We start from the raw sequence: 12,590 nt of genomic DNA, 5'->3' as shown, positions 1-12,590 counted from the left end.
GAAGCTGGGGCTTGTCTGTACCCCTACTACAGTGTCTGCTCCAAAACACCGAGCAACAAGTCCCTTGACACGAATCTTATTGTGAAAACCCTGAGCGGAAGCCTGGTTTTTGACTCCGGTCTGGTTGCTGGTGGTCGGATGGGGGCGGGGGAAGGGCCCACACTGGCTGGATCGGAGAGCAGACAAACTTGCGTAGTCTTACCACCGCTCTCGCCGTCTGCCTGCCTCTCTCTATGGACGGACGGAGGGGTGAAGAGGAAACGGGAATTGTTGTCGTCGGGACTGCAGCGCCTTACCAAGGCCTAGTGATGATTTAATCACGGAAAACCGGGGGTGCGGGGGGAAAAGGAGAAAGACGACGGGAGCGCGAGAGGAGCAGCAGTTGGAGATGTGCGGTCGGGCCGAGATTGCGGCGGTAGGTACAGCGCAGCGGTCCCTGCGACGTGTTGTTTTCCAGTTGATTTTTCCCAGTACAGTAAGGCGAAAAGAGAGGGGGGAGAGAAGGGCAGGATAGCTACTGCCACCTGGGCTTTTTTATTCCATGGGTTGGAACCAGCCGTGAATCTTCCTCTCGGCCCAGCAAAATGCTAGCACACACCGGCCCCGTTTCCACGCTGTGAAAATAGCCAGACGTTTCTTGTTATCCCACTCTGCTGCTGCCATTCGCCACCAGTTGTATTCCCAAATAATGTGATGCCTCACGTATCCAAAAGGAAACTTTTTCTTCTGGGACGGACTGCAGCAGGTTACAGGCCTGTTGGTAACATTAGTTTAAAAAAAAAATCAGATTAAACCTCCTCGCTTCTGGATTAAAGTTAAAATCATGTCGGGGAGAAAGTTAACGTTATCAGGCGTGATTAGCTTAATCAACACGTTTTCTCCTTGCCAGGCGTTTTAGGGGCTGCAGCTGTCATTTAATTACAAGTCATATTACTGTTGGAGAGGTGCTCAATACTGAGAGTAACCTTACCCTACAGAAAAATTAATACAATGACATACTTATGCTTTGTATACCAACGTACATACGTGTCTTTGTCCATTTAAAAAAACATTATTTATTATGTATATGCTGATTTATCACCACTTTATGTACGTATAATGTAGGTTTTGTGACATTTGTTTCTGTACAAAACATGAAACATTCATGTAAAACAAAAGATTCAAACTTTGCACGTTTGTATACAAAGCGTACACATTTTACATTTTGCCCCATATCTTTCCTTTTAGTGTTACAAAAGGAAAGATACAGATGACAGAAGATTTGGGTAAAATGGCACTACTGTTCACTATTTATTGTCCTAAATGTATCTGTATGATAAAGCAGTGTGTACACAAAAAAGGGATTATGGGTGAATGTAAATTTATAAATGAGTATATTTCAGGCTTTCAAAAAAATAGCGATATAGGTATTATAAATACCAATGTGTATTTAAACAGGAAGATGAGAGTAATCGCAAGATATATTGGATGCAGAAAAATGGGTTTTCTCTCTTACACTGAGAGCTTATCTGCAGGTGTGTGTGTGTATACATGAAATGCATATGTACGGAAAGCTTTATTTAAAACTTGTCTCCTGACAGACCCAACTCTTAACTGTAATGTGTGTACAGCATCGACACACTAGAAGTCCTCAGGGAATTGTTGTTTCATGGGTCCCCCCCCCCCTCTTCTCCTGCTGTAGTATCCCTGTCTAGGCCTGGACTGACCAGATTGTTCAGAGAGGAAACTGACAACAAACAGGGGAAGTGGACATGGCGGGGACCACTGGCTTCTTTTCCAACGGACCTGTTCCTTGGATGGAAAACGACACAGAGATGAACAACCTGTACCGAGACCTGGAGCTCGGGACAGTACTGACACTGTTTTATTCTAAGAAGTCCCAGCGGCCAGAGAGACGGACATTTCAAGTCAAGCTGGAGACAAGGACTATTATCTGGACACGGGGCACGGATAAAATAGAGGGAGAGAGTGAGTAGCGTGCAAACACAAACATACACACAAACAGAGATCCATGTCAGAACGGGTTGGTTTACATGCATTCAGAAATCTGAAAATTGCAGTGTTGTGAGGCGTGTGAATGGCTCACAAAAGAACACATGAGGCGGTATTGTCAACAGGTGGTGTATGATGTCCGTTAGTGTTGAAGAAGTCAAATCCAAAATCTTTTTTAGACCCTAAAGACTGTAAGTTGCAGGGCTTGGTTTAACCATATGTCATGATTCTATGGTTTAAATGAATTAAGACTGGTATTGTGGTGATATTTATTTTAAAGGATTGGCTATGGAAATGAAAGTAAAATGGGGGGGCATTAATTGTTCATTCTGCACCCAAGTCTAACAACACAGGTGTTATTGCCTTACTGTGATGCTGCCTCCAAGACAGAAAAAGACATGCAAGCTGTATAACAACATTACTAAAAAGAAAGTCCCTGTTGCGTCTCTCTATCAGTATTACAGTTTTTATTTCAGCTTCGTTCCTGAAAGTTGCCGTTCTTTCCCGCTGAAATTTATAGGATTTGGTTTGTCTGTGTGTTTGTTGTTGTTGTTGTTATTCATCATTCAGAATTGAGTTACCTGAAATTATTTGTTTTATTTTGTAGTATCATATAAAAACAACGCAAAAACAAATGACTGAGCAGGCGTGACGTGAACGGTGGATATTAAAGGTGTTAACTGTTACATAAATCATATCTCGGGTACAAATCCAGGGGTCGACGAGAAGAAGAAAGTGCCGTTCCTGCTACTGGAACTCTTCATTTGTTGCATTAATAGGAATATTCTGTAGTTCACCAGTAAGCTGACATTCAAGTTAATCTTCAACAAAACTGCGTGTCTAACTGAGGACACGCAGGCCTTTTAGTGAGTTGTTAAGTCGCCTGTCTCTCGGGTAGCAGGATGCCTTGTGCACAGCTGCACTCTGCTCCGGATGCAGCAAAAAAAAAGCACACAAAAAAGGTAGGCTTTCTTTTTTTTTACACAACAGTATCATCTTCCTTGTGATGAAGAGCTTATACACACATGAGCTCATAGCTGCAATTTGATACTCGTGGAGAGGTGAAATCGGCCTAGGCGGCTCTCTAATGTACAGAAATAGAATATGAGTGTTTTTACTGGAAGTGTGTGGTCATTTGGGAACAATTTGGCTCGCTGTATTTAACCCTTATCAATGACAGTGAGAGAATGATGCCTCTCAGCTATACGAGCAGCACTGTAGTTTGTTGCTAAATATAAAATACTGAGAAACATAGCTTTTCTTGTCTCCTAATCGAAGTGTATATTGCATATTTTCTCTCCCAGATTGATTTTCTGTAAAGATGCTTGTTTCATGCACGTGGAGTTGGCCTGTGTTGCTCGCCAAATAACTGGTGGTTGATATTTATTGTGGCACATATATATCATAATCTAATGCAATAAAATTTAGGTCGGGCCTGACAAAGCAGGATGTGGTCGTGCAGAAGAAATGGCGGTCTCAGGCTGAATAGAGGTACAGATGGGGCATATCATAAACGTAAAGCTTTGCATACCTGACTTGTACAGTCTTTTCAAGTGAAAAAGTGAGTCTATATTAGGCTGCGCATGAGTGTGTAGTTTGTTTTGATACTGGAGAGACATCGCATAAAGTATATCTCCAGAGTATCATACAAATCATCTTAACTACTGGTTTCTGAGTATGTTAACAAAGCAACACAAGCGTGAATCACAATCATGTTTGACTGTGACACATTTTGCTACTTTATCATCCAGATGTTAGAGTGAATTAACTTGACTGGCTTCGATGCTTTACTGAATGAGCCAGTTTTAGATTTTTATGAATGAGCTTCACTACATGATTTAACCTTGGTGCCCTGGTAGGAAAATCATGGTTCTTGGAGTCCACCACAGCGTCAGATCCTCTCATGTTTCCATGCTTTCCTCAGAAGCTCTGAAGTAGGGGACTTTAAGATGCTTTTTGATAATTTTTTTAAAAGATAATTACTGGAGCTGATTTTGCTGATTAGCACTGTATATGAGAACATATTCCGTGCGATGACAGAAATTTGATGACCAGTAAAGACGTTTCTGTACTATGTCCACCAAGGTAGCCAACCTTTTGTTGTCTCTAGCTTGTATTAAGCCATGGGCAGTGTTGCAAATCAAAAAACATGACTGCTCTATGGTGATATTGGTGTTCACACCAGTTTTACATCAAAATATACTATCACTAGTGCTAAACAGATAAATTGGCCGATATTAGCTTAAAGCAGATATGTATCATGTATAATGATAGACCGATTAATCAGCCCGGTATCTAGCATTTTGAGATAATCGGCTTCAGCTGATGCCTGCACTCACAAGGGCAATACACATTAAGTCTGCAGGCAGTTTTGTCAGTATGGCTAATGTGAATCACTGTTGGCGCTCCCCCCTTGTGAGTTTTTGTAAGAAAAAGTTTAGTTTTGAGCCATAAACTTCCTCAGTCACCATTGTCTTTTCTAAATGTTAACAGTTTTCTCCTAAATGACAGCAAATGTAATCTTAAACTGTTACTCGCTAGTTTTAAATATATATTGTTATACATACATACATGTTATATATATAAAGAATGATGTCACAGGGTTGGGTATCGTTTAAATTTAGTCGGTTCCTTTTCTACTTATCGAATGTCTCTTATGATTCCATCTCCTTCACCACAAATCTTTGTTCATCTTCCCCTTCATGGGTAAAGTAAAATGAGTTTCTGTACTAGAGGGGTGTCACTGGGGACTCGTATTTAAGAAAAAATAGATAATGGAATAATTTATTTGGTTGACATCATTTGTTTTCGTTCAATAAAAAAGATGAATATCAGCTCATCTGTGTTTTGTAGCGTGAGACGTCGCTACTGTTAGCGTTAGCTGTATCTGGGGCGTCACTGTAGCTGGGAGAACGAAACACATTGAACACGGTGCTTTCCTTCAGATTCATGCTTCCTCCCTTGCATGAAATATTCTTACTGCTGGTGTTGCCTGTTACTGTGTAGTTAAAGATAAATTACAATAATGGTCAGATGCATGCAAATACACAGTACAATGTCAGAGAGAAAAATACGTACCACATATATAAAATCATAAAATATACACACAAGGACCTACTTTAAAAACATACATAAACTTTTTTTCTCATCCTAATCAGATAGTAAACAACTGTAGAAAAAGTAAATAAATAATTGTAGAGAAGTAAATAAATGCAGGATACAAAATGGGTAAATTCATTATACAATACCAATAGATAGAAGATAAAGCAATTATATGGTGTCTATAAATCTGTTGCTTTTCTTATTGTTTATCAGGGAAAGGAATTTGAGAAGTGACTTAAATTCCACAAAAAAAAACGGGAATGAGGGTTGAGAACCTAAGAATCTTTGCTTATGAATGAAAAGTAAAATAAAATGGTTAACAACATACATTTGAGACTTATCCATACCATTGTCATAATAACATTATACATCCTTAAAAGAAACGTTATAAGTGACCACTGGGGGATGGAAAATGAAACAATTTAAATTGGACTAAAATTTCTTTGTAGATTAACATTGAAAGAAAAGTTGGATAGATGTTTTAGCACGTCCACAAAAGGAGCAGGAGCTATCAACACCCACATATCTGGATATTATAGAATTTACTGCATAGATGTAAAAGATAGATAGATGTAAAATTTACTTTGTTAGAAATACAAAATGTATGAGGTTAAGGCCCCCAATGTATGTCTTCTAAATGTAAATACCAATAAAACTTTCCTCTTGTAATAACTGTAAAATCTGACAAATGTATTTATTAATTTTTGAAATCATGTAATTTGATGCCATGCAAACACAATGTAAATTGAGCATATGAGGTATTTACTTCATTAAAACAAACATGACTCTTAATTAGATGAATCCTGAAGGAATGGCTTTAGTTACAGCATTGTATTCCTTAAAAGGAATGGGGGAAATTGTGCAAATGTAAACAGAATTACTCTCTTCTTGCATGCTTTGATGACGTGACGTTAGGTCCGTGTAGCAGGTCCTGGTAGATAAGCGCAACTTTTATGGACTGTAAAATGCTCACTTTCAGTTCAGTCGGTAGCGTGAAAAAGTTAGGAACCGATAAGCAGAATCAAAATGCACGTGCCTTAACCAACCCACAGTTCCTGGAAATTTGATAACTTGGCCATGGTACCCAAGCCTCAAAGCCTATATAACCTAGGGTATTTTTCTATTTCATTAATTAATTAAAAAATCCATCTAGAACAACCTGTTACTGGCTCACATTACTACATTTATACTCTGCATTGAATAATGGATTTGGACTTTCAGACTTTAGACTTTATTGTTATTTTTTAATTTTTTTAAATAATTTTTAAAATAATTTTTTTTATTTATATTAAGTTATTTTTCACAGCACTGTACAGCAACACTTAACATACAACATTTTCCTCCTCACATATCATTCCCAACAAATGTACAGCGTAAACAACATACAACAGCAACAACAGACAGGACAGGTGAAAGCAAGGATCCTGGTATCCTCATCGAGAAACCTTGTTCAGGGCTGCTATGGCTGCAGGTACCAGGCTTTTGCCAAAACAAGCCTTTCTGGACCTCAGGCACTTGCGCCCAGAAGATACTAGAGTGAAGTGGCGATTTTGTGCGAGTGTAATGTCCTGTACTATTGTACTTGGAATGCCTGTGATGGCCTTACAATTGTGGCTGGGTGTGGGGAGACCTGTTATCTTGGCAACAGCGTTTGGTAAATCGTGTCAGTTTGACCCGGTGTGTAACAGAAAACATTATGTGACATTTTTTTGTTGATGTTGCCGTTATATATTGGCCATGTGAGAAGTTTATTTTTACACTGCAAAATGTCCTACAAAACATTTTTTATTGAAAATAAAAAAATCTCAGCGATCCATATTGACATTGTTGATTCTCCCAAATAACGATCCATTATCGGTTGTGCTGCACATTACACAATATATAAGGATACTGCCCATATAACATTACATATACTGTGATTGAAGATTTTAAAACTTAAACCAGACAAGAGGAACCAAAATCAGCAGTGAAATCAGCTAAGCCATAGCTCATGTAGCACTACACAAAATATTGTATCATTGTCTGTATTATATAATATGGGAATGGAAGATGGAGCCTCACTACTTCTTAAGTTGTTTATAAATATTATCACAGTTCTTCATGAACTTATTTGACGAGCATATGTAAGGTATTGATTGCCTTTTTAATGGGCTTAAATCTAACGGATACTTCATGTCAGTGAGAAGTAATGATTCACACATCATTGGTCTGTGTTGATGGATCCACAAGACTCCTCTGATAACTCAGACCACATTTTCATGTCACACTTGTCTGTCAGCAGTCTTTCCAACTCACATTGAGATTTCTCTGCAGGAGTAATTCAACCAGTTAGTTAACACATAACTGTGACACCTAAAACCAAACTAACATTGACAGACAAGACTTTTTTCACACCGCTTTGACCAGTCATGCCACAACTACTGCACAATAGATCTGTTAATGTCGCTGTAGAACGATGCACATACATATCCAAACTTGTTATTTGACAGTATCATTTATGGCGTCATACTTTTTATTTGTGTTGGACCAGAAACAACCATTAGTTGTTTTAATAGAAACTTGAATGACCAGTCACTTTTCAGACACAGAAATCCTTAATTATAGCTTCTCAGTTGTGAGTTTTTTCTTTGTTATATCATTGTAAACGGAATCTCTGTGGGCTGTTCATCGGGCAAAACAACTCTGGGGAAAGTGGGATTGACAGTTTACCCTATTGCCTGACATTTCATAGACTAAATAATAAACTGAGACAATAGTTAGCAGATGAGTCTATAATGACTACGATCACCATCATTTGAATGGTGCACTGAAGCTTGGAATGTGTGGTGTTTTGTTGCATGTGTCTCTTCGCGGAGTGTGAATAACCACAAATGTGACCAACTATTCATACAAGATGCTGCGCCTGAACGTTATTGATACTGGTGGTTATCAGTCACGATACTGGATGAGCCCCCATTGACCTGCATTCAACAGCTGTTAAATGTTGTCTGCTATTTCCTGGACTTTACTTTGGAGAGGAACTTTTCTAAATAATGGAGACATCATCAGGTCGTTCGTGTCCTGTGTATGTGAATGGAATTACCTGCACACGTGTGGAGACTGTCCTCTATCTGACTGCTTTTTCCATAGCTGGGCTAACACACGCATGGTGTCAGCCCATCCAAGTTTATTTATGAGAAGTACTGGATATCAACATATTAGTGGGACTATATCCTGCAGGCAGCAACACGGTTACACAATCAGAATCTGCTTTTAGATGGGTTTTTTTGTCTGTATGAAAAGATTGTTGTGAACATCAGGTTGTCACTGGAAAACAAGTGCAGTTTTACTCGCTGTATTTACAAAGTGTTGGAATGGGGAACAGAATCCATATAGCTGTATGACAGTTATTTGTCAGAGGGAGACTCCTCTGCTGAACTTTACCCAAAGTCATTTTAAAGAAGCTGATACGGATCAGCTGATGTGTGAGTGCACACGGAAACACTGTCATCCTCTAGGCTACACTCGAACATTTCAGTGCAATATGAACCTGTTTAACTGCTACAGTCTAGATTTTATTTAGTCTGCGGTCAAACATGGAATGTAGTTATGACTGCAACTAACAATTATTTTCATTCTTGATCAATCTGACCATTATTTCATTTCATAGCTCATTTTGTCTATAAAATTTAAGAAAATAGTGAAAGATGCCTGCTATTTTCACAAAGCCCAAACAGATGTATTCAAGTTGGTTTTCCCCCCAACTAAACAGTCCAAAACTCCAAAAATATTAAGTTTTCAACCCGATAGGACAAAGAATAGCAGTAAGTTGTCACATTTTAGAAGCTTTAACCAGCGAATGTTTAAAATAATTGCATGAAAAATGACCGTTTGATTGTTGCAGCTCTAAATGTCATTCATGTCACAGTTCCAATATCCAGCAAAATAACAGCAACATTATTATTCATCAACATAGTGCAGTTCTAGTTTTCCCTCCCCTGCAACTGCACACATCTAACAGAACCAACCGCTCTGTTGTAATGCATGTAATGAATTGAAGGTGTGGTGAGGGTGAGCTGGGTTTTGATCAAACCTCTTTTTTTGGCCATAGCACCAAGTGTCAATTTTCCAAAAGTTGGCATCAAATTTCCAGTCACATTTGTAATCTTGTTTACTTCTTCTTTGATCAGATAGTTTGATTTAAATCAAAATGTTGCCAATTTAATATAGATGTTATAAGGAGTTCAGCTAACATTTATTTTCATTATAGTTTAACCATTTGATTATTCTTTGATTAATCAGTCGTTTAGTTGATAAAATATCAGAGAATGGTGACAAATCCCTGTCACAGCACAAGGTGACATCTTCTAATAGTTTTGTTTTTACTATCCAATAATCAAAAGCACAAATGGTATTCATGTTTTATGTTATTTGCAGTACTATAAAACAGAGAAAAGTAGTAAATCCTCACATTTCAGATACTGGACCCAGCAAAATTTTACTGTTTGTCCTTGATAAGAGGTCTTACATGAGTAAAACCAAAATAGTTGGCAAATAATAGAACGACTGGCTGGTTAAGCACTAGTCTTTCTTTTTCATGCAAACATCTTGTATTGCTGCTTGTGTTTTAGACATATAATATATGAAAGATTTTGCTTTCTGAGAAAAATTAAACATTCCTCCAAAGTAAAGTATCATTTTGGTATAGAAACGTAGGTATTTTATTGCCCGTGGTGTCGAAAAATTGTTTGGAAGGCAAGATGGAGAACAGGAGGAAGTGTGGGAGTGTGTTGCAGGATACCTCCTCTCATCTCCTTTTGGTAAGGTTACACCTCTGGCTATCTCTTTATTTCCTGCATCTGTCTGAGGCGAGCTCTAAATATTTTGACTCGAATGACTCAAAGTGTTGTCTTAACAGATCAGCCTGTCGAAGCCTCCTTGCTCTCAGCGGAAGTCTGCTGGCCCATCTGGCGGGTGAAGTACACCGAGATATGATGTATGATTTAGATATCTCAGCGTGGTGAAATTCTGCTTGAGAAGACATACTTTTTTTTAATGTTTTTTTTTTAATGTTTTTTTTTTTTTTTTTTTTTAAATGCTTGAGAAGAGAACATGCACATGCTCACCTTTACGTAAGCACAGATGTGGTGTGTAGGCGACAAAAGCACAGGATGTGTGGTTCAGGGGCAGGAAGAGAAGCAGGAGCTGAAAGAAGTGCGTGCGTTTAGCAGAGAGAGTCCCTGCTACTAATACAACGCTGATAGGAACGCGTTGAGTTACTTTATAGCCTATACGCTCGTAAAGTTTCTGACTGGCTATAAATGGACTTGAGACAAAATTGCACCAGTTTTTTTTCTTCAGTTGTATCATTCCTAAAGATAAACGACGAAGCAGTCTTGTGTAAAAGCATATGCAGTTTATTTTTTTTATTTTTTTACCAATCCAGTGTAGATAAAGTACAAGATATAGGCTGCCTTAGCTCAGTAGGCAGATTTGTTAAGTAATGTACAACTTTTATATTCTACTGTCGTATACACTTTGTTCTTTCTTCTTGTTTGTATACCCAGATACAATATGTCTGCAACGTGTTTATAATCTGTTCGCCCGGTCAGTTTCTGACTCAGTCTTAAGTTGTCAGATCAGTAATTGGTGGTTTTGGTAGATTTCAGTGGTGAAAAGCAAACTGGGGTTAATTTGGGGTCAGTGATTTGATCATCCTCTTCATTTGAAATCCATATTTGTTTTGTGTATGTCTTCACCTGAAGTGTGGTTTAGGCAGTGGCCTCAGTTTCACTGTTTAATGTGGTTGGGGGCTTGAAATATCTCGCACATGCTGTGTGTTGGTCTGTATGCTGGAAGGTTAGTATGAGAATTATTGAAGCAACAACAAAAACATCTGATTTATGAAATTAAATGATCAATAAATTAAATTATAAAACACTAACGATATGACGATAATTCAATACGATTGTTTATGGACCTTGAGTGGTTTTATGAAGATAATATTTTTGTTTTGTTGTTATTCTGTTCGCCAAATTAATATTTCCAAGCAAAGGTTTGTTAGACCTCTATGATGTAAAGCATAATTAAGTGTGTTAAACATAATTTTTTTTACATGGGATTTTGCATATTGCAACTTAAAATTAGTTATATTAATATCAAGATTTTGGTTTCAACCGCATCCCCCAGCTCTACTGAGGACATCTTTCTCTGTGCAAGGAAAGTTCTGTGTTTTAACTGTACGTGTGTGTCTGTGTCTCCAGTTGACATTCGGGAGATCAAGGAGATCCGTTCCGGACAGAAGTCACGGGACTCTGAGCGCTATGCGGAGGACTCGGCAGCGCGGCCGGACCAGGCTCACTGCTTTGTCATCCTGTATGGCACAGAGTTTCGCCTTAAATCACTCAGCCTGGCAGGTACGCACAGACACCACCACAGGCTCACATACCTACAGATGTATAAGCAATCCACGTTACCATCCTGTTTTTAACAATAATACGCTCATGAACTGCAAACGTCCCTCAGTTAACCCTGAGTACCACTGATTTTTGAGGGATGTCCCAATTAAGGTTTTTGCCCCCAATCAAGTCATTTAACATTCAATGTATATGCTTGACAGTTGAATTGCTCTGCATTGTATTCCAAGCTGTTCCTTTTTATAAGATAAATAAAAATAATCCTTTTGGACTTGTCGCTTTCTCGAAGGAATTTCTCTCTCCTTTTGAAAGTGTCGTATTGCTTCGATGCAGCTGTTGCCTGAGTTACCTGAAATAACTGGGGGGGTTTTCGCCCTCTGTACATCTTTTGCACAGCTTACGTTAATTAATTACTCTTACTGGCTTTTTACTTGTGGGGCTTTTGTTCTCGCTGTGGCGTGGTGAGTGTGGTTGCTGTTGGCTCTCCACCGCTGTCTTGTCTCTGCTCCGAGCAGGGGGCTAGGCCCGTCTGCAACGAAACACCATGCACCATAGATGACAACAAAACGCAAGAGATTCTCACACTGAGCTGAAATCAAACAAGTGCACAAAAAGTGTGTATATGACATAAATAAACCGTCTCGTACTGCGTTTGGCTGTAGTTGACGGTGTGTGGTGTTTCCCCGCGGGCGGAGCTCAGCGAAGTGGTGGAGAAGTAGACAGACGGCTGCTGCACTCTTTGCAGTGATCTGCATGAAAGCTTCATGAGTAAAAAACACCTGTGTGAAACAAAGACAAAAAACAAAGGATCTGCTTGGGCTTAATATAGCCCAATAAACCCAATATAGATCAGTTTAAAAAAATGCCTTGATCGGCCTCGATACTGATCTTTGAGATTGGATCTGGACACCCCTACTCTTGTGGACTTATTAATTGTAGTTTTTTTGTACAGATGGGACTCTGAATGAATACATCTTAACTTATAGTACCAAAACAAAAGCTGGTCTTGATTAAATGTTGCATTAAATGCAAAAGTTGGAGCTTTAGTGCCACTATCAAGTGAACCCAAAATCACAACTTTTACTTAAAGGGCTTTACAAT

The 12,590-nt window shown here is 38.8% G+C and overlaps 1 protein-coding gene across 2 annotated transcripts in view; it reads left to right on the top strand.

Moving 5' to 3' along the window:
- The first annotated feature begins 233 nt into the window (after positions 1-233).
- plcg1 (phospholipase C, gamma 1) overlaps positions 234-12,590 on the top strand; it is a 31,797-nt gene continuing 19,440 nt past the window's right edge. Inside the window, exons 1-3 of one of the 2 annotated variants that reach the window (XM_038722430.1) lie at positions 234-415; positions 1,682-1,968; positions 11,337-11,489. In XM_038722430.1, coding sequence (XP_038578358.1) covers positions 1,752-1,968; positions 11,337-11,489 — 370 coding nt within the window. In that variant the 5' untranslated portion in view covers positions 234-415; positions 1,682-1,751. The remainder of the gene's footprint in view (positions 416-1,681; positions 1,969-11,336; positions 11,490-12,590) is intronic. The other variant, XM_038722431.1, reaches the window with a different exon arrangement.

The sequence above is a fragment of the Micropterus salmoides genome, unplaced genomic scaffold, assembly GCF_014851395.1.
Source record: "Micropterus salmoides isolate LMB-PRFRI ecotype aquatic unplaced genomic scaffold, ASM1485139v1 Ms_hic_scaffold_16, whole genome shotgun sequence".
In the NCBI taxonomy this organism is placed as follows: Eukaryota; Metazoa; Chordata; class Actinopteri; order Centrarchiformes; family Centrarchidae; genus Micropterus; species Micropterus salmoides.
This window is presented reverse-complemented; position numbering and strand designations above follow the sequence as displayed.